General features: G+C 46.3%; 1 protein-coding gene and 1 long non-coding RNA gene across 7 annotated transcripts; both read right to left on the reverse strand.

The window, feature by feature from the left end:
- Positions 1-12,069: 12,069 nt before the first annotated feature.
- On the reverse strand, positions 12,070-17,540 carry LOC125543837 (uncharacterized). Of its 6 annotated transcripts, none has more exons than XR_007298837.2 (4): positions 16,977-17,540; positions 16,786-16,875; positions 14,942-16,650; positions 12,070-13,634 (listed from the first exon to the last, which is right to left on the reverse strand). It is a non-coding gene; the product is annotated as an uncharacterized LOC125543837 (long non-coding RNA). The 6 variants fall into 6 exon arrangements; XR_007298838.2 differs by having other exon boundaries at positions 12,072-13,634; positions 14,942-16,438; positions 16,513-16,875; XR_007298840.2 differs by having other exon boundaries at positions 12,076-13,634; positions 14,942-16,875; positions 16,977-17,213; positions 17,314-17,540.
- Positions 17,541-21,300: 3,760 nt separating this feature from the next.
- LOC147979336 (uncharacterized) lies at positions 21,301-22,300 on the reverse strand. The gene is made up of 2 exons (XM_087515160.1): positions 21,854-22,300; positions 21,301-21,456 (listed from the first exon to the last, which is right to left on the reverse strand). Exons 1-2 carry the CDS (start codon positions 22,298-22,300, stop codon positions 21,301-21,303), a joined length of 603 nt encoding a protein of 200 aa, XP_087371286.1.
- Positions 22,301-22,909: the final 609 nt, after the last annotated feature.

Raw genomic sequence — 22,909 nt, forward strand, 5'->3', positions numbered from 1 at the left:
GGCCGCTTTAGAACAACTCCGTGTAACCACACATGATGTAAAAGGATAGATACCCCACTTTAGCTGAGGTTCCGGTTTATTATATTTAATCATAATATATACATCGTCGTAATATGTACACAAGTAGAGCCAATGGCTCAGGTATAGTAAGGCCGAAGATGAGCTATGTTCCACGGCCTGTTGGTCTCCTCCTCTGATGTACGTGAGTCTTTATGCTCTCGAATATCGATCAGATAGTATGACCCGTTGTGCAGATTCTTGCTGACCACGAAAGGTCCCTCCCAAGGTGGGGATAGCTTATGCATATTAGTGTGATCTTGGATGAGCCGAAGCACCAAATCTCCTTCCTGAAAGGTTCTGGTTCTGACTCGGCGACTGTGATAACGACGAAGATCCTGTTGGTAAATCGCCGAGCGGGGGGCTGCTATGTCACGTTCTTCATCCAACAGGTCCAAAGCGTCTTGCCGTGTTGTCTCATTGTCCGCTTCAACATAAGCCGCCACACGGGGTGAATCATGACGGATATCACTGGGGAGAACCGCCTTCGCTCCGTAAACCATGAAGAACGGTGTGTATCCTGTTGATCTGTTGGGTGTAGTATTGATGCTCCATAACACAGATGGTAACTCTTCTACCCAACAACCCGGTGTTCTCTGCAAAGGAACCATAAGCCGGGGCTTGATGCCTCTCAAGATCTCTTGATTAGCCCTTTCTGCTTGACCATTGGACTATGGGTGTGCCACCGATGAAACGTCGAGCCGGATGTGCTCCCGTTCGCAGAACTCCTTCATGGCACCTTTGGACAAATTGGTACAATTATCTGTGATGATACTGTGTGGAAAGCCAAACTGGAAAATCACTTTTTTGATGAACTGAACCGCCATGGCCGCATCACACTTGCTAACAAGTTCTGCCTCCACCCACTTTGTAAACTTGTCAACCGCCACCAGGAGGTGGGTCTTCTTATCTTTGGACCTTCTGAAAGGCCCAACCATATCCAGCCCCCAAGTCGCAAACGGCCAAGTAATTGGAATCATTCTCAATTCTTGAGCTGGCACATGAGCACGTCTTGAAAACTTTTGGCAACCATCACATCGTCTGACCAGATCCTCCGCATCAGCATGAGCAGTTAACCAATAGAAGCCATGGCGAAACGCTTTAGCCACCAGAGATTTTGAACCGGCGTGGTGACCACAATCTCCTTTGTGGATCTCACGCAAAATTTCACGGCCTTCTTCAGGAGACACACAGCGTTGAAACGCCCCTGACACACTGCAATGATACAACTCGCCGTTGATAATAGTCATGGACTTGGATCGCTGGATTATCTGTCGGGCCAGAGTCTCATCCTCTGGTAACTCGCCCCGGTTCTTGTACGCCAGGTAAGGAAGCGTCCAATCTGGAATAACATGAAGAGCTGCCACCAATTGAGCCTCCGGATCAGGAATAGCCAAATCTGCTTCACCGGGGATCTTGACCGACGGGTTGTGCAGCACATCCAGAAAAACATTGGGCGGGACCGGTTTGCGCTGAGAGCCCAGCCGGCTTAAAGCGTCCGCCGCTTCATTCTTCCGCCGGTCCACGTGGTCCACCTGATAGCCTTTAAAGTGACCTGCGACAATATCCACCTCACGACGATATGCTGCCATGAGTGGGTCCTTGGAGTCCCAAGTGCCAGATACTTGCTGAGCCACAAGGTCCGAGTCACCGAAGCACTTAACTCGACTTAGATTCATCTCCTTAGCCATCCGGAGACCGTGGAGCAAGGCTTCATACTCAGCTGCATTGTTAGTACAAGGGAACATTAAGCGGAGAATGTAACAAAACTTATCACCTCGTGGGGAAGTTAATACGACTCCAGCCCCCGAGCCTTCCAATTGCCTGGATCCGTCAAAATGGATGATCCAATATGTGTGATCCGGCTTTTCTTCAGGTGCTTGCATTTCCGTCCAATCATTGATGAAATCAACAAGTGCTTGAGACTTAACCACCGACCGAGGCACATACTTTAAACCGTGCGGCCCAAGCTCTATAGCCCACTTGGCAATCCGGCCAGTCGCTTCCCGGTTCTGGATGATATCCCCCAAAGGAGCAGAACTGACCACCGTAATTGGGTGCCCTTGGAAGTATTGTTTAAGCTTCCGGCTTGCCATAAAAACTCCATACACCAGCTTCTGCCAATGCGGATACCTTTGCTTGGAATCAATGAGTACCTCGCTGATATAATAGACCGGACGTTGAACCGGATGCTCCTTACCTGCCTCCTTTCGCTCCACCACAATAGCCACGCTGACCGCACGAGCATTAGCAGCAACATATAGTAGTAACGGCTCCTTGTCAATGGGAGCGGCGAGCACAGGCGGATTGGCCAATTTCCGCTTTAAGTCCTCAAATGCTTCATCAGCAGCGGAACTCCAGACAAACTGATCCGTCTTCTTCAACATCTGATACAAAGGGATTGCCTTCTCACCAAGACGACTGATAAACCGGCTTAACGCGGCAATCCGGCCTGCCAGGCATTGAACATCATTGATACACTTCGGTTTAGCCAGGGAGGTGATGGCTGTGATCTTCTCCGGATTAGCCTCAATTCCCCTGTTGGACACCAGAAAACCCAATAACTTGCCCGCCGGTACACCAAAGACACACTTGTCCGGATTAAGCATCATCTTATACGTCCTCAGGTTATCAAAGGTTTCCTTCAAATCGTCAACCAGAGTCTCCTTCTCCCTGGACTTAACCACGATATCATCCATGTAAGCATGTACATTACGGCCAATCTGCTTGTGAAGACAATTTTGTACACACCGTTGATAAGTTGCCTGGGCACTCTTGAGCCCAAAGGGCATAGACACATAGAAGAAGGCTCCAAAAGGAGTTATGAATGCCGTCTTCTCCTGGTCCTTAACTGCCATTTTGATCTGATGATAGCCATAATATGCATCCAAAAAACTTAAACGCTCACAACCCGTCGTAGCATCAATAATTTGATCAATACGGGGGAGGGCAAAAGGATCTGCTGGACAAGCTTTATTAAGATCTGTGTAATCCACACACATGCGCCAGGTGCCGTTTTTCTTAAGGACTAGCACCGGATTGGCAAGCCACTCAGGGTGAAAAACTTCAACAATAAAACCAGCTGCTAAGAGCCTGGCTACCTCTTCTCCAATCGCCTTGCGTCTTTCTTCGTTAAACCGGCGGAGGAACTGTTTCACCGGTTTGTATTTAGGATCCACATTAAGGGTGTGCTCAGCGAGTTGCCTCGGTACACCTGGCATGTCAGAGGGCTTCCATGCAAAAATGTCCCGATTCTCACGGATGAACTCGATGAGCGCGCTTTCCTATTTCAGATCCAAGTTGGCACTGATGCTGAACTGCTTGGACGAATCGCCAGGTACGAAGTCAACAAGCTTAGTTTCTGCTGCCGATTTGAACTTCAGGGCCGGATCATGCTCCGTAGTTGGCTTCTTTAATGGAGTCATGTCCACCGGATCAACATTGTCCTTATAATACTTCAGCTCCTCGATGGCACAAACCGACTCTGCGTAGGCCGCATCTCCTTCCTCGCACTCCAAAGCGATTGTACGGCTTCCGTGAACCATTATTGTCCCCTTGTGACCCGGCATCTTGAGCTGCAAATACACATAACAGGGCCGTGCCATAAACTTGGCGTAGGCCGGTCGCCCAAACAGGGCGTGATATGGACTTTGGATTTTCACCACTTCAAACGTCAATGTCTCCGACCTGGAATCATGATCATCCCCAAAGGCCACTTCCAGAGCTATCTTACCAACAGGATATGCTGATTTGCCAGGTACCACACCGTGGAACACCGTATTAGACGGTTTGAGATTTTTATCTGTTAGTCCCATATGACGGAAGGTCTCATAGTACAAGATATTAATGCTGCTCCCTCCATCCATGAGCACTTTGGTGAACTTGTAACCTCCCACCTGAGGCACCACCACCAGAGCCAACTGACCCGAATTATCAACCTGGGGAGGGTGATCCTCTCTGCTCCATATGATTGGCTGTTCAGACCAGCGTAGATAACGGGGCACGGCCGGTTCAACAGAGTTGACTGTCCACCTCTGAACCTTCCGGTCTCGCTTGTCCAAGCTAGTGGTGAAGACATGGTACTGCCCACTACTCAACTGCTTTGGGTTGCTCTGGTAACCTGACTGTTGCTGCTGTTGGTTGTAACCACCCTGGTTGTTCTGATAATTTTGATTATCATGTCCGCCCGGATTACCATTAAATCCTGAACCAGAATTTCCTCCACCATAACCCGGCCCGGATCCTGAGCCACCGCCGGAGCCGTGATCATACCGGAAAGCATTATAATTCTTGAAATCCTGCATAATGAAGCAATCCTTCCAAAGGTGGTTTGCTGGTGCCTCCTTCGTCCCATGTCTCGGACAGGGCTGGCTCAGTAGATAGTTTAGGCGGTCCGGGTTAGGGTTGGGTGCCCCACTGCGATTTGGCGGTTTACCCCTGCGTCGCTGGCCCTTGTCCTGCGCGTTGGTATTAGCCACAAAGTCCATGTTACCATCCGCTTTACGCTTGCCTCCACCACCATTGCCTGCCAAGTGATGCTGCTGCCCTTTGGAGTTGCTGTTCCTCTTTCCCTTTCCTGCCTTGTCATCATCAGATTCAGGATCCTTGGTACTATCAGAATCAGCATACTTTACCAAAGCAGCTATGAGGGTCCCCATGTCAGTGCAATGACGCTTCATCCGTCCCAACTTCAGCTTTAGGGGCCCAAACCGGCAGTTGCCTTCTAGGGTTAATACTGCGGTGTCAGCGTTGATGCGGTCTGATGAATGCAACACTTGTGAAACCCGGCGCACCGAATGAGTCGTTGATTCTCCTTCCTCCTGGACGCAGGCAGCTAAGTCCACTATCGACATAGGCTGTTTACATGTATCCTTGAAATTGCTAATAAACCGGGCTCGTAATTGGGCCCATGAACTGATAGAATTAGCCGGCAAGCTTTTTAACCAAGTACGGGCCGTTCCTTCAAGCATCATGGTGAAGTATTTCGCACACGCCGCGTCATCCACATCAAGCATCTCCATGGCCATCTCATAGCTCTCCACCCATGTCTCTGGAGGTTGATCCGCCGTGTAATTTGGTACCTTGCGCGGGCCTTTGAAATCCTTGGGCAGGCGCACATTGCGTAAAGCGGGGACAAGGCAAGGCACCCCCAAAGAACTAGAAGTAACACCAGGTTCGATCGAGATAGTTGGACGAACCGGCGTAAGCTGCCGAGCCTGATACTGTGCGGCTAACTCGGCCTCCCTGCGCGCTCAGGCCCGGTCCACCACTTCCTGAGCGTTATCAGCACCACCCGTCGGGTTGTTGCCACGGGGTGCTCCACGTCGTTCATTACTCGACACTGCCGGTTCATCCATATGCCTGCTATAGCTCCGGCTTGGACGGGGGGTTGAGTGGATCCGGTCGCGGCTGTACGAGTATGCTTCCTGTTGGACCAAAGCTGTCCTCAGAAGCTCCTTGACCCGTCGCGTCTCTACTGCCAGCGGCGAGTCACCTTCAATTGGAATGGCCTCCAGCCGTGCAGCAGCGGCAACGAGATTGTCCATCGGGTTGGAGTAGTGACCCGGAGGTGTCAAAACAGCCTGAGGTATAACAGTATTTTGACGAGGCAGATCCATCCGACGGGGCTGAACCGGCGCGCCGGTCGCAGGGGCTTCCGCCCGGTTTACCTCCAGCGGATTACTGGTTCCTACTCCTGGGGTGTTGAAAAGGTCTCTGGCCTCGAAAACCGAAGGCAAACGGGATCGGTACTTCCTCTTCATGACTTCATGCGACGCGTTCTGGTCCAACATGAGCCTGTAGGCTTGTGCGTCTAAAGCGGCCTGCTCTGCGGTCATCCTGGCATCCTCAGCTGCCAGGTCTTCCTTGGCCTGGGTGATCTGTTCCTTCACCTTTGCAATCTCCGCGTTGTGGACTTCCTGATCCGCCGGATTAGCTTCTGCCATAAGCATAGCCAATGCATCAAATAGATTTGACAGAACTTGAGCCGGCGGGCGCGCAGAGCTCCCTGCCCCAGCAGCTGTCGCCACTGCTGAACCGGAGGTTATTGGCGCAGCGGTCGAAGAATGAAGTGCTGCTTGTGTGCCAGCCATGAATATTCCAACTCGGTTGGGTAGATCAGAGGGGTCCGGAATACTGTCGCCATCGGAACAGCCCCCAATCCGGTCGTCTTGTAGCTGATATAGAGATTCGGTTTCTCCGGTTGATGACTCGTCGTCGGAACAAACGACGGTCTCGCCGCGGGATTCCAATCCACCCTCATAACTTCCTCCGTGGATGACTCACACGAAGGCACGCCTTACAGCCGGTTTAACCCAGGCGGACCGTGCACGCTGAGCCGTTTCGACGAGGTCAGTGCAGATGCCCGGCTCAGGGCCCGGTTCACCGATCTTGCCGATGAAAACGTGTATGCCACCAAAGGGGACCCGGTACCCATACTCAACTAAGCCGGCCTCGGGGCCCCAGCCTGCATCATCGATGTAGAGCTTGCCGCGACGACTCTTGGTCATCCGGCCCATGACGTAGCCCTCGAGTCCTTCAAAGCGGCCCTCCAAGAACTTGAAACCATCATGCGATAGCCCCACGGTGGGCGCCAACTGTCGTGGTTTTGTCACGGCAGATGTCCTAGAGAAAGGACTTAGTCGTGGAGCCATCGCAACGGGTTAGCTTGAAGGGGTTAAAGCGGACACAGGGACGCAAGAGAGTTTATACTAGTTCGGCCCCTTCAATGAAGGTAAAAGCCTACGTCTAGTTGTGATGGAATTGATGGGGTTTCGATGACTAGGGAGCAAACAAGCTTCGCCTAAGTCTCGAGTTGTTGTCTGTCTCCTGAACCGTCGTCGGGTCGTCCCCTTATATACACGGGTGACGCCCGTCGGTTCACAGATTCCCAATACCGGCTCATAGATGTGTCCGGTTTGGTCTCTACTTATTCCTAACTTACAACACAAGTTACATACCAACGCCGGTTTACGGCTACAGGCCTTGAACCGACCATGGGCCTTGAGCCCTCATCTGCCTTCTTGGGCTTGAACATAATTAACTACTGATGAAGTTAACCCGGCCCAGATAGGCCGGTTTACGCCCAGTAGTAATATCGCCAACACAAGCAATACAATTAGAAGCAGGACGTAGGCTTTTACCTCGATACGAGGAGCCCAACCTGGGTAAACTCCTTGTGTCCTTTGTCCCGTTCAACCCCTTCAAGCTAACCTAATTGCGATGGCTCCACACCTAAGTCCTTTCACTAGGGCATTTGCCGTGTTAAACCCATGATAGTTGGCGCCCACCGTGGGGCCAGAGCATGGTGGTTTCGAGTTCTTGAAGGGCAGCTTCTCAGGGATCAAGGGATACGCCGTGGGCCGAATGACCAAGAGCCGCCGCGGCAAGATCTACATCAATGACGTTGGCTGGGGTCCCGAGGCCGATTCAACCGAGTATGGGTATCGGGCCCCCTTTGGCGATATCCACGTCTTCATCGGCAAGATTGGCGAGCTAGGGCCCAAGCTGGACGCCGGCACCGACACCGTCATGGCTCGACGCACGAGACCCGCCAAGGTCCAACCTGCCCGAAAGTGTGCTTTCGTCGACTTTATTTATGGGATGGATCTTGAGGAAAGTTCTATGTCTGGTGGAGAGACGACCATCTAATCAGGTGATGAGTCTTCAACCGGTGAGACCGAATCAATATATCAACTGCAAGATGGCGGGTTTGGGGGCTATTCCGATGGTAACAGTATTCCGGAGCCCTATGAGCCACCGACAAGATCTACAATCTTCATGGTCGGCACGCAACCGATGTTACAATCGTCAACCGCTGCGGCCATGACGTCCAGTTCAACAGCTGCTGCAATGGCTGGTGCGAATGGCTCTGCACGTCCGCTGGATCCTGGATACTTTGGCGACTCTCTTGGCTGCAGAGGTGACTCCGGCAACTCAAGTGCAGCATAATGCAGAGATTGCAAAGTTGCGAGATAAGGTGGCCAAGGCCCGAGAGGATCTGGAGGCAGAAAACATCAGGATGGCCATAGAAAGAGCCGCCCTGGAGGCAGATACGCAACGAATATGGGAAGAGGCTTTTCGTTTAAGCTTGGATCAAAACACGTCAAACGATGTTCTATGCAGATACCAGAGTCGTTTACCTTCACAGTTTGAAGGGAGGGTTCTTTTTAATACACCTGGAGCAGGGCCAAGTAACCCGCCCGGCGAAACCTGGGCTGCTGAGGCGCCCGTGACCGGGGTGGTGGCTCGGCCTCGTATGGTAGACCTGCCACGTATGGATGCAACCCTGCCCTAGCAGGTGTTGACACATCCAGGTCATTACTCTAACCCTCTGGATAGCATGATTGCTGCGGCTTCACGACTGGCGGCTCTTCCGGTTGAAGGCGAGTCTCCGGCGGCGATTGAGACCCGGAACACCGTGTAACTTCTTTAGACAGCAGTGGCCCAGCAGGCGGCTTACTCATATATCTGTGAGAGAATTCATTCAACTCCCCGTCATAGTCGAAGCTACAGCCGACGCATTGAATCACCAACGGTTTCCAGCAGCGAGTGGCGTTGTAACCCGCCCCATGGGCATGACCCACCGCGTGATGATAACAATGTTCAGGCCCTCATTGATTAGGCCAGGGCATGTCAAGAGGTGGAGCTGGCGGCTCAATTAGCGGCTCAGCAATAGCTTCAGAGAAACCCTTCGGCATTTGTAGAGGCTGGGATGACTTCCAGGATGGTCGGTGTACCGTGTTTAGCACGGGCTCTTCGCAAGCGTTTGCGTAAGGACTTCAAGGGTCGTCGAAAGGTGCCCAATTACACAGTTGATCAACCTCCCGAGGCTTGGATTGAGAGCTACGAGTTGGCTATGGAGATGTTGGATGTTAATGACGTTGTGTGCGCCAAGTACTTCACCATGATGCTGGATGGGCCAACTCGCACCTGGCTGAAGGGATTGCCCCCAATTCTATCAATTCATGGGCTGAGTTAAAGGGGCACTTTAATCAGAATTTTAAAGACACATGTAAGCAGCCCCTGTCGATCATTGATCTGGATGCTTGTGTACAGCGCGAGGATGAATCGGCCCACCACTGGGTTCGCTTGGTCTCAGCCATTATCCATTCATCGGATAGCATCAACGTTGGTTCTGCTGTTCTTATTTTGGAGAAAAATTGTCGTTTCACCCCTCTCAAGCAGAAGTTAGGGTGGCTTAAACGTCATTGCAATGACATGGCAGAGCTCATGGCTACTCTCATCAAATACGCTGACTCTCAAAACACCAAGGACCCTGGGTATGTTGAGGAGAAGTCCAACAAGGGGAAGAAGAACGACAATGGAAAAGGGCAGCAACAAATATGACAGGGCAGAACCAAGGCAATAACGGTAAGCGCAAGCAAGCCGATGGCAGATCAGACTTTGTGGCTAATACCAATACACAGCGGAATAACCAGCATCGTAAGGGTAGGCCGGAGCAGTTTGGAGGAACAAAATTCAACCTAGAGGCGATGTTGAATGAGCCTTGTCCAAAACATAGTCTCCCGAATAGACCATCGACTCATATGTGGAAGGATTGTTTCATTATGAAGGAATGCAAGAATCCTGGTTATCTCCAGAATCATAATAACAATAATGGCCCGCACGACGGGTCAGGATCCGGCTCACACGGGCTAGGCTTCGGAGGCGGTGGTTCAAATTCTGGATATCAAGGTCAGGGCAATCAGGGCGGTTATAACCATCAACACAGTTAGGGTAACCAGCAACAACAGTGAGGGTATCAGAGTAATCCAAAGCATCTTAATAGTGACCAATACCATGTTTTCACCACAAGCCTGTGCAAGCGAGATCAGAAGGTTCATAAATGAGCGGTGAGCGCAATTGAGCCGGCAGTGCCTCGATACATAGGATTGTCAAAGCAGCCAATTGTATGGAGTCGTGAGGATCACCCACCCCGGGTTGACAATCGAGGTCAGTTGGCTTTACTAGTAGCCCCTCAGGTTGGAGGTTACAAGTTCACTAAGGTTCTTATGGACGGAGGCAGCAACATCAATATCCTTTATTATGATACTTTTCGTTGTATGAATTTGACTGACAAAGATCTTAAGCCATCCTTTACAGTCTTTCACAGGGTGGTGCCTCGTAAGTTAGCATATCCAGTTGGTAAGATTGCCTTGCAAGTAGCTATTGGCAGTGAATATGATTACAGGACAGAGACATTGAATTTTGAAGTGGTTAAGATCAAAATCCCCTATCACGCTCTGTTTGGACGGCCGGCTTACGCCAACTTTATGGCACAACCTTATTATGTGTATCTGCAGCTTAATATGTTGGGTCGTAAAGGTACCATTACAGTCCATGGTGATAGGAAAATAGCCTTTGAATGTGAAGGTGATGTTGCTTATGCTGAGACTGCCTGTGCCACAAAAGAGTTGAAGTTTTATAAAGATAATATTGACCCGGTGGATATGAATCCGTTGAAGAAACCAACCACAGAGCAGGACCCTTTGCTGAAGTTTAAGTCGGCAGATGACACCAAACAGGTTGACTTTGTCCCTGGCGACTCATCTCAGCAATTCACTATCAGTGCTAATATGGATCCAAAATAGGAAAGTGCGCTCATCGAGTTCATCCATGAGAACTGGGATATCTTTTCATGGAAGCCTTCAGACATGCCGGGTGTACCGAGAGAACTCGCTGAGCACACTCTCAATATAGATCCTAAATTTAAGCCGGTCAAGCAGTTCCTTCGTCGTTTTAATGAAGAAAGGCGTATGGCCATTGGAGTAGAGGTGGCCCGACTCTTAGCGGTTGGGTTCATCGTTGAAGTTTTTCACCCTGAGTGGATGGCTAACCCGGTGCTAGTACTTCAGAAAAATGGCACTTGGCGTATGTGTGTGGATTACATAGGCCTTAATAAAGCCTGTCCAGCTGATCCTTTTGCTCTTCTACGTATTGATCAGATCGTAGGTGCTACGACGGGTTGTGAACGTTCAAGCTTTTTGGATGCTTATTATGGTTATAATCGGATTAAGATGCCAGTTAAAGACCAAGAGAATACGCCTTTTATCACACCTATTGGAGCTTTCTGCTACGTGTCTATGCCTTTTGGGCTCAAGAGTGCCCAGGCGACTTGTCAACGTTGTGTTCAGAATTGTCTTCATAACTAGATTGGACGCAATGTTCACGCTTATGTAGATGATATTGTTGTGAAGTCCAGAAAGAAGGAGACTCTGCTAGATGATTTGAAAGAGACCTTTAATAATTTCCGGGTCTACAAAATGATGCTTAATTAGGCAAAATGTGTTTTTGGTGTGCCTGCAGGCAAGCTCTTGGGTTTTCTGGTTTCAGAGAGAGGCATTGAAGCTAACCCGGAGAAAATCGAAGTTATCACTTCATTGGCTAAGCCGGCGCGCGTCAATGATGTCCAGCGCTTGGCGGGTCGTATTGCTGCTTTAAGCCGGTTTATAAGCCGCCTGGGAGAGAAAGCTATTCCTCTATACCAGATGATGAAGAAAACATATTGTTTTGTTTGGAGTGATGCTGCTAATAAGGCATTTGAAGCGCTTAAACACAGTTAGTTGAGCCGCCGGTTCTTGCAGCTCCTATTGAGAAGGAGCCTTTGCTCTTATATGTGGCGGCTAACGGCAGAGTCGTCAGCGTGGCAGTTGTAGTAGAAAGTAAGGAGACGGGTAAGGAATATCCGGTTCAAAGGCCAGCTTATTATGTCAGTGAGGTCTTAATCGAGTCTAAGCAGAGATACCCACATTGACAGAAACTAGTGTATGGGGTGTTCATGACCAGTCACAAGTTCAAGCATTATTTCCCTGGTCATCCTATTACTGTCTTAATCGAGCCTAAGCAGAGATACCCACATTAACAGAAGCTATTGTATGGGGTGTTCATGACCAGTCGCAAGTTCAAGAATTATTTCCTTGGTCATCCTATTACTGTGGTTAGTTCTGCTCCCTTAGGGATATTATTCAGAACAGAGAGGCCACGGGCCGAGTGGGCCATTGAGCTCAGACCCCATGGCTAGAAATACATGCCAAGGATAGCTATCAAGTCTCAAACTCTTGTGGACTTCATCAATGACTGGACAGAATAGTAAACGCCTGAGGAGAAGCCGGATAACACTTACTGGACTATTCACTTTGACGGGTCTAGGCAGCTGGAGGGATCGGGGGCTGGAGTTATTTTGACTTCCCCACGAGGTGAGAAGTTTTGCTATGTTTTAAGGCTGATGTTTCCTTATACTAACTAGTAAGCGTGCATGTGCAAATGCACCTATCGACTAACATAAACATATGTAAGAATTAACACACATACAGATATTTTGATTGCACTAAAAAGTACTATTACAAATCAAGAAAACACTTTAATACATCATCGACTCATTGTATGCAGAGAGCCAAAAACTTATCCTGGTAATTCCTAATAAGGCTAATCAATTCTCGTAAACATCCCGAATGTTGATGTAGTTGAATAGGTGTATCAAAAATTGCTTCCTTATCTGGTCACCATCCTGAATGAAAATAGTTAAGACAATATTTTGGAGTTTTCACATAGTAGAATTTAAAATTGTGAAACAATGAATATTGAACTTGCAAACTGGTTGATTTAGATCTTTCGCATTCCATGAGTGCAATAAACTAAAAGCAAAATAATCAGACAAGTTCCTGTAGATGCTTCAGTGGGTTTCAAAGGTAGTCACCTACTGTGCTTTTTGAAACACAAGCTGGTAATCGACGATGCTAGAAGAAGAAAAAATACATCATCTCATTCGGGATATGCTACTTGGAGTGCTTGGTTTAGGTAAAATTATACTCACATCCTTCAAAGTTGGAACTTGGCGGGCATCAACTCTCTTCCACATCATACTAAGCACAAGCAAGGAACTTAAGCACGAGAGAAGAGAGGAAAGTAAAATTCAGACAAGTTGAATTAATTTAGAAAGGCTTATGCATCGGATTATTACTATAAACTCCATATACCAAGCATCATGCTGAAACCATAGTGAGTACTTACAATAGCTTAACATTAGAATATTGTATGCAATATCCTATTATTGTTAGAATCGGTATAAGGAAACAGAAAATCACATCTAATCTCATAAAAGATTACATTTGCTAAGTGCAATGTCTGAACTGATAGCAGCATATGATTATTCAAGAGGGACATCACTTTGCTAAATGAAAATTGTAAATAATACAGAAAATAAGTATCACAAATATTAATGGAACTATGCTACAACAAAACTAATGAAGCAAAATCAAAGAATGCTTATGAGCTAGTTCATTTAGATTGAAATTGATGAGCCAGTTCATTTAGCTAGTTCTTTACATGTAGATATATTCTCTTGGGAAGCATGACACCTTAAAAATAGTACATAGGGCACCTTATATTGAAGTCAAAAACAAAAGCTTGTGTTCTACTAAGTGTCTGTAGAGTTGTCCATTAAGCTGAACATCATTAACCTAACTTGGTGAAATAAAAATGTTACTATCGGAGTTCATAGTTCCATCTTGTGCCTCCTTTCTACTTCTCTACCATTGGGTACTCGAGCTTGAAGCTGATTCTACCTCCAACGTTTCCTAGAACAAAAAAAAGACCATTTCATTGTCGAGAAGTACAATAATACTCAATTTCCTCAACTAATCATTTCTCAGATTGATTACTCTAGTAATGGTTACTTGGCTCCTAAACTGGCAGTACTCCCATTTACATCTTTTGTGTGTTTTCTGGCTTTCAAACTCGATTGCTGCTCGTGGTGTTATCAAATTACCAAAAAAGCACCAGCTGCAATCAAGAATAGTGCATCACCTATCCACTTAATCCAAAACAAGTCCTACATAAATCAAGTTATTTTTTACTCTACCAATGTATATAGGATGCAGCAATTTTCAGGTTCAGTTATCAATGCAGTACAAGCTTTTTTCAGGTTCAAACAACATCATAGCGGAAGCTTCTTCCAGGTTTAGAAAAATTCATAAAATAATATTAGTGAAGAAGAAAGTACGACAACTGGTTGCACGATAGGTATTTGTAATACGGCTTCCAATGGAAGTTTAACATGTGGTTCACCAACCTTTGGACTGAACAAAAAGAACAGTGTGCTTACAACAGTACGAAGCTAGTAAGGACTAAAATATTTCCTGCATTGAATAAAGCAAAGTATCCTCTACAAAAAGGGATTTGTAAACCGTTGCTAGAACATATAATATTCTTTGCTCTGAAAATTGTTGCTCGTTGTAATATCAATTTACTAAAAATGTTATAGGTGCAACCAATAATGTGTACATTACAATTCCACTTAATCCACAACCTTCATTTCACCAACTCGAGCAGACAATATTTTCGTAATGACCAGTGTAAACCTTTAGCTGTCACAATAACCAGAAATTTGTATTATCCCTGAAGGAATTTTCACACAAGATCGACCCACTGATTTGTTGGAGGGTTGTCTTGTGTGTGTGTGTGTGTGAGGGAGGGGGGAGTTTATAATAATGCCAACATGTAGCGTTCCGAGCAGGAGTGGACCACGACTTGTGAATCCTGGATGTCCAGGCTGCCTAGCCCAGCCGTGCCCGCCTTGTTGTGAGGCAGGTAAGCCAGGAACCCGCCGACTGCTCTGCTCCCACTGCTACTGCACACCAGTTACAGGTGGTGAGGTGCTAGACCGAATGAGGAGGGCAGCGAAGGAACTATGGTGAATTTTTAACATCATAAAATTCTTTAAGAGATTGATGTAGTCCAAATATTCTAAAATTTGTACACCAGCCAGTATGCACTCGTTAGCTAGTAGCTGAATCGATATAGCACATAATATACCCTATAGTGCACAACACAATTGAAGCAGATGAACAAGGAGAAATGAATATCCAGATAGGACCGCGCTTACATAACGGCGCCCTTCTAGGTGGAGAACTTGAGGATGATAGGCACGATTATATCGGCCGCCGCCACCGTCGAATGTCCCCATATCCTCCTCTTCTTACTGTCACCATTCATCTGCTCGTCACCACCTGTGCGTAGTTTCCAGAAGCAAGAAGTGCCAAAGAACTGAAAATATCTCCCATATCTTTATAAATGACATCCCTAAAATCAAAAGGTTCGAACTTCAAAGGAAAAAGATCACGCATATTATTAGAAACAAACCAACAAACTACGGATTACGTGGTTGAAGTTGTAGGAAAATTTCCCTTTTTGTACATAAACAAAAATGCAGGAAAATATCATATGAAGTCATTGATCTGGATGCTTTTTTAAATACAACAACAGATACATGTAAGAAGAATTAAACCTGAAAACCAGAGTACTACACACAAGTAGCTTGAAAATCTAGCTTACTTTTTGTATGGCTAACAACTTGAAAATCTAGCTACGGATGTAACAAGAAAAGATATCTATTAGATATGATTTTAAGCTTGCCCCAAGTTGCTTCATCTAATCTTTCATGATTATAAATCATGAACATACAACGTCAGAACATAGCCTGTCGACCAACACTTGCTGAACTTAAGCAAATTAGTAAGCTTGCACGTGAAAATTCATGTATAAATAGAAAAATATTCAATCATAAAAGGCAAAAAAGTACAAATGAATTTCTACTTGGCGTTTAAAAATTGTACTTATGAAATTATATGTTGTAATGTACCTAAGCATTTATGTACAAAGTCACAGAATTTAACTTCATAAAAGTCCAAAACAATTGTTCTTGGTGCACTCTCGTGAATGATTATTTGTTTCCATGGTACATCTGGTAAGATACATCTTAGTAGTATCATCCTAAAACTAATTTGTGTACCATCATGTCTGTTATTAAAGGCAAGTTAAAAAGAGGTTATAATATAATATGCAAGCAGGTTGCCTATAGAACTAAATATCATTACAAAAATACACGGGCCTAGCTTCCTTGTAAAGATTTAGGGTACCAAAGACTTCATGAAAGTGATGCAAAGCAAAGAGAAGAAAATTCACTCCAGTTAACCTGCTTATATTAAGTTTATCGAAGGACATTTGAGATGCTCCTAGGAGACGTTGTGTGATGGCTTCACTATTGTTTGAAGTTTTCTAGGTTTTATATCCTTGCATGATGTGAGAAAGCTTCCCAATATCCTGAACTTTATTATATACTCAAATGTGAAACAATTTTATCTTACCATTTCTACATGCAGGTGAATACAATTCACAACAACAGAAAATTATGTGGGCTTAAAATAGACTATAACCACAATCAGAAAAAAAAACAATGGGGATTTTTCTTGATTACCTTACCTCAGCAACCAATTTCTATTCTGTTGTTCCAAGTGCGAAAGAGAAGTCACAGAGCGAATCACAGTACTGCTATAGTAATTTTATCCAGATTTTAAACCATGGCAGTATAATTTAAACGGACCTGAATTGCACAAGGAGGTGAATATTTGCATATTTAAACTGGTAATTGAAGCCAGGAAGCAACGGCAAAATTACCAGCAGCCAAAAGAGGAGGGGGAGAGGACCGAGGTGGCCGTCATTGTCGTGAGTGACGGATGCTGGCTCGACTCTGTCCAAGTGGTGGAAATCTAGGGTCTGAAGAGACTAAACATTCAGCATTCGAGAAGCTGCAACCTGAGAATATCGCAGGCACTCGCACTTGTCAACTTGAGTTAATTCTGAATTCTGGTTAAACACAAACCACCATGACACAACAGGACATAACAATTATATTTTCGAATATGGCTGCGTCAAACGAAAACGAAGTACCGATAAGGGATTGCAAGTGTCCCCAAATGTTCTGTACCAGCCAGTATGCAGCTATCCCTTTGCTGAATCCCAAACAGTTTAGACCAATAACTGCCAGTGAAGAAGAGAAACAACAAGAAAAATAGCACCATCAGATCAGAATCAATGTACATCTACAGACCAGAAAAATGCATAACAAGTTGTTTGGGCACCTTATGCTGCTCTCCGGATGGACCAGACTTGTTTTTCTGGCCAACGATGTAGCACAGCACGCGACACCAATCTGAGCGCCAGAGAAGCACCAAGAACAATGAGGACGTCATAGATCCCCCTGCTGACAGGATTGTACGTCTCTAGGACGCTCTGCTGCTCGCTCTCCTTGGCACTGGCCACCTCGCCGCGAAAACCGCCCCTGGAGCGAGAGCCACTCCGCCCTGCTCTGTCTGCCCCTTGAGTGAATAAACAGCCGCACGAACGTGTTGATCCATGGTAATCGAATTCTTGGCGTATACAAAGAGGAGGAAGGATTGGGTGGAAGCAGCAGCAGACCGGCGGCACCCGCTCCCCAGCGGTGGCGTGGTGCCCGCTCCCCGACAATGGCGGGGGGAGAGGAGGGCCAGCGGGGCGCAGTGGCGGCACCCGCTCCCCAGCGGTGGCTGGGCGTGGGGCGGGAGGAGGAGGCGTCGAGGGCGGAGGGCCGGCGGTGGCGGGGCGTGGGGCTGGAGGAGGAGGTGTGTATGGATAACTGGCACAAGGCGGGATAGTTTGGGTAGGAGGAGGCGTCCGTGGTTTTTTTAATTAGCGATCGTGATCCGCGCTCGTGATTGTGTGGCTTGCTATGTTAAACACCGAAGGATTACTGGCCTTTAGATGTTGTTAATGAACGTTTTTCATTGTTTGGATCTGCCTACTCTATTTTTTATAGGGGTAGTAGATAGTAGATATATAGATAGTAGATAATGCAACTGAGTTTGAGGCCCTGCTCCATGGCCTTTGGGTGGCCAAAGAGATGAATTTAAGCCAGGTCAGGTGTTTTGGTGACTCGGTTTTGATGGCTCAGCAAATTTCAGACACTTGGATTCTAAAGACACACTCATGGCAGCTTATCGCCGGCGGTTGATAGTATCGCTGGTCACTTCAAAAGTTATCAGGTGGAGCATGTTGATCGCAGAAAGAATGAGGCGGCTGATGCTTTAAGCCGGCTGGGGTCTCAGCGTAAGCCAGTGCCACCCAATGTTTTTCTTGATATATTGAATAATCGTTCCATTAAGTTGACGACTGAGGAGGACCTTGCCATTCCTGACCTGGAGGCACAGTTAGTGGCGGCCCTCCATGCTATTCCTGATTGGACAGTTCTATACTTGGCTTATATGACCCGGGGCGAGTTTCCTGAGGATGAAACTTTGGCCAGACAGATAACCCGGCGGTCTAGGTCTATGACCATTGTTAATGGCGAGTTACATCGATGCAGTGTCACAGGCGTGTTCTAGCGTTGTGTTTCTCCTGAAGAGGGTCGTGAGATTCTAAGAGAAAACCATGAAGGTGATTGTGGTCATCATACCGGTTCTAAATCTCCGGTGGCGATAGCTTTCCTCCATGGTTTTTATTGGTTGACGGCTCATGCAGATGCGAAAGACCTTGTTAGCAAGTGTGACAGATGTCAGAAATTTTCTCGACGGGTTCACGTGCTGGCTCAAGAATTGAGGATGATTCCAATTACTTGGCCATTTGCAGTCTGGGGGCTTGATATGGTTGGGCCTTTCAAGAGGTCTAAGGATAAAAAGACCGATCTCTTGGTGGCGGTTGAAAAATATACCAAGTGGGTTCAGGAAGAGCCAGTTAATAAGTGTGATGCAGTGACGGTAGTTCAATTCATAAAGAACATAATCTTCCGTTTTGGTTATCCTCATAGTATCATAACTGACAATGGCACTAATCTGTTTAAGGGTGCTATGAAAGAGTTTTGTCAACGAGAGCATATTCGTCTTGACGTCTCATCAGCGGCTCATCCATAGTCTAATGGTCAAGCTGAGAGGGCCAATCAGGAAATCTTGAAAGGTATAAAGCCCTGGCTTATGGTTCCATTACAACGAACGCTGGGTTGTTGGGTTGAAGAGTTACCCTTAGTAATTTGGAGCATCAATACTACTCCTAACAGTTCAACAGGCTATATATCCTTTTCATGGTTTATGGGCAGAGGCGGTTCTTTCAAGTGATATCTGTCATGACTCGCCCCGTCTGAGGGCATACGTTGAAACTGTTAATGAAGAAGCACATCAGGATGCACTTGATGTGTTGGATGAAGAGCGTAACCTTGCAGCGGCTCGTTTGGTGATATACCAGCAGAATCTGCGTCGTTATCATAGCCATCGAGTTAAGACCCGAACCTTTCAAGAAGGTGATTTGGGGCTCATGTTGATCCAAGACCAAACAGATATGTATAAGATATCCCCACCTTGCGAAGGGCCTTTTGTGGTTAGCAAGAATCTGAACAATGGGTCATACTATCTCATTGATATTCGAGAACACAAGGATTCACGCACATCGAAGGAGGAGACCCGCCGCCCTTGGAACATTGCTCATCTTCGACCTTATTACACTTGAGCCAACGTCTCTTGTGTTGTACATACCTTCATCAATGTATATATTATGATCAATTTAATAAAGCCGGCATACCCTGATAATTTAGGGTCTCTGTTGTTTCAGTTCTGAGCATCCGAGTCTTTATTATTTGTTCATAAAGGTGACTTGGGGGCTTCCAACCCAACGGGTTTAGCTTTCTTACCCTGGTGTCCTGGTATAAAACGCCGAAACCCGAGTTTTCACCTGCATGTATGCAAGATGCCACTCCCCCAGGTAATCTTGAATGACCTGGCGTACTCTTAAAAGTCAATATTTTAAATAAGACCCTGAACTCGTTAAGGTTAAAACAACGATTTGTCATGTGAGGGCCGGCTTACAGTAAGCGAGGACGACTCTAAGGCTGTGCGTCCTATAAAAAGCACTTGGGTCTTAGTGGCTGTGCGACCCATGACAGCACTTGAATTTTTTGAATTTCTTTGGAATTTGTGTTCTTTGAAGAATTTCTTCTCAAATGTGTTTTGTGCAGTTCAGGCCATGTAGCCTTGATTCTCTGACTCATACTTGAGCATATTGGGTTAACAACCCGCCATGATAAGCGGACTTTAAGTTGCTAGGATGATTCTCCTTGAATAAATTCAAATCATGATATTTCATGTTTACGGGTTAACACCCATGTTAGATTGCAATTATTACAGTGTCATTATGATATCAGTCTACAAGTATGACTTTTCATATTTGTATAAATATTTATGGTTTTTTCTAACCCGCCCTGGTTCTAGACTTTAAGTCGCCAAAGTGTATTATATTAGTGTTTTCAAAGGTATTTGTGACCCGCCCTGGCTTAAACCGCCAGGGCACATGCTATTTGCTTGTGTGCAGGGAGTATGACAATATTTGAACTGATCCACATGATTGATAATGTTATATGCACAAGTGACGGGTTATACATACCAGTTCGACGGCTTAAGTATTCGAAGGATAAACATGCAGAATGGCATGGAAGGTCATTGATTTCAAATCTAACCTATTACAAGGCCACAATGGGCCTGCAAATTGAAACCAAGTGTTTTTGGCACATTAAATTAAGCCATGATTAGGAACCGCCGGATGTCAGTGGCCTTCGTCCTGGTGGGTTGATGACTCTGGGTCATCCTGCTCCGGTTCTTCGTCTATCTGTAAGTCAGGCGACGTCCAATTGATGCCAGTTAAGGCCTTGAATACAACTTCATCATCGATAAGTGTGGACGGATCAACATCAGGAGCAAAAGTATGCTTACGCGTTGGAGGGATAAGATCCATGATTTCATAAGTTGGCCCTTTCACTTTTGCATTTTCCATCGTGTAAGCCGCCTGATACCTTGATAAATCGGTTTCCTCGGCCAGCTTGCTTGCCAAGGGACGTATCTCCTTCACACATTTGGCAAAGTCATTCTCATCAAAGGGAGACTCGTCTTCCTTGAGACTTGGACAGACAGTGGCATCTCCTCCGGCTCTAGCTCTGCTTGCCATGCTTTAGCCCGGCTCAGAGCGATAATGGCACCAGCTCTGGCAGATGATTCCTTTATTTCTTCCAGTCGTTGGGGCATGATAGATAGTTTGTCTAGTACTTCCCTGATGAGTGTGGGTGGTTGTATGCTGTGGGAGATGGCCGCTATGGTCCATTGAGTGCTAGTATATAGCTGCTCCACCAGGGTGTACACGGCTTTGAGCTTCACAAGCATGTCCTAAACAAGGTTGGAGCTCCTAGGGCCTGTTGAGCAAACATACTGATAAGTCACCACGCATGCAAAAGTAAATCAGCAGTGAAAGAATTGAAGTGCAATGTCACTAACCAAAGATGGCGGCTGTCATATGATTAATGTGCCGCTTCAAGCTGGATAACTCTTCAGTCACCGGCTTAAGAGCAGCTTCAGCGTCTTCAGCTCTTTTCAACAGAGCCGCCTTCTCAGTATCCTAGGTGGTTCTCTTTGTGTTGAAGTTCATTTTCAATTTTTCAGATGCTTCCAAGGCGGCTTTTAGTTCTGATATGGCTTTGGAAGTTTCTGTTTGTTGTGATTTGATATTCTGCCGCAAGTCGACTACATGTGACTCCTTCATGCTTAATTCAGCCTAAAACACAATAATCAAGCAGCACTTAGAAATTATGATGATCACTCTATTGAAGTCCCAAGCACATTACAAGTACTCTACTTGGCACTTGGGGGCTAATGTAGGTCATTTTTTAAACGCAAAAGTATTTAATGACCCGGCTTAATTTTTTCAATTTGAGCCGGCCCATGGGGGCTGCATATTTGGATTTTTTACAACACGATTTTCAGGCCCGGTTTAACTATTCAGTTTGAAGCGGCCCTTGGGGGCTACTCATTTTGATCTAATGGAAATAAACGGATTTTGAGCAGCTACAAGATGAAGGCTATTATTTAAGTCTATAGTATTTTCACTTCTTTCATATCCTCTAGACTTGGCGGCTGACAAAGATTCATATGAGAAAGGTCTGGTTCTTTACATCAAAGCGTTCCTTCATCAGGTTTACCAGACTCGCCTCCATGTCACGGCTGGTATGAAGGCGGCTGAAGTAGCCCGCATAGATTTCACTTGCGTTAAGGCCGGCATAGCTCACCGGGTCCAATTTCCATTTGCCTTTTTCGGTGGTTAAAACTTCATCCTTGGCGCTATGTTTCATTAAGATAGTGGGATTCCCTGGTTCTCTGAAGCCTGTACCAGTGATGATGACGTCCTCAGCAGTTTGTTGAGAAGGAGTCTCCTCAGCAGGCTTGATAGGACTTGGTGGCTTAGCACTGGGCGGATTAACACCCATTGGATCCATTATGACATCTTGAATTTCTGGTGGTGAGTCATCAGTAGTGTTTTCAGGGTTCTGATTTGAAGCTTCAGATATTGATGACTGTCTCTCTGGCTCAGTGACCTTTGGGTCTTTGGCCGACTTGCTCATCTTCAGCTTCTTGCTTGCTTTGGCTATACCGCTGGAAAGAGGACATAAAGATATGAGTATATCATCTTAAAGTGTTAATTGAACAAGTAAAATATTCTTACCCAAGAGCAATCTTGAAGGCTGGCAGTTGAGTTCCAGTAGAGTCGCCAGAAGAGGAATGAGAAGTTCCTTGATAATTTGAGTCGGAAGAGTTAAGGGGTTGACGAATAAGACCCGCTTTTGGAAAGGAGAGGATTGAACTCTCAGGCACCTCTTTTCGGCGTTTGCGAGGAACTGGCGTGTTGGGTAAACCGGCATGAAGGTCTCCACCTCCGCTGTGTCGGCTTGTGCGCCGAGCTTCATGCTGTTGTTTCTTCAAAATAAAGTTTGGATCCAAGTAAGCTAAAGGGTGAGAAAACCTTACTTTTCGGGTCACTGCCGAACTTTTAGTCTTGGCAAGGGCTCTAAGTCGGAGGAAATAATAGTTACCTCTTCAACGTCCGTGTGACTGTTTTCCAAGTCATCCTGAGAGGGGTCAACGTCAATAAGATGTAGAAAAAAGGAGCCAAGAGAAGCAAGTTCTACCTCCAACTCATCATCCAGGGTAACTTGATCTGTTACATCTTTCTT

This window comes from Triticum urartu, chromosome 3A (assembly GCF_056163025.1).
Source record: "Triticum urartu cultivar PI428250 chromosome 3A, HENAU_Tu73, whole genome shotgun sequence".
NCBI lineage: Eukaryota > Viridiplantae > Streptophyta > Magnoliopsida > Poales > Poaceae > Triticum > Triticum urartu.

Coding starts and splice junctions, on each gene's coding strand:
- LOC147979336 (XM_087515160.1), bottom strand. CDS start 22,300: ATGAGCAAGTCGGCCAAAGACCCAAAGGTCACTGAGCCAGAGAGACAG. Junction 21,457..21,853: donor TGATGAAGGAACGCTTTGAT/GTAAAGAACCAG, acceptor ATTGTGTTTTAG/GCTGAATTAAGCATGAAGGA.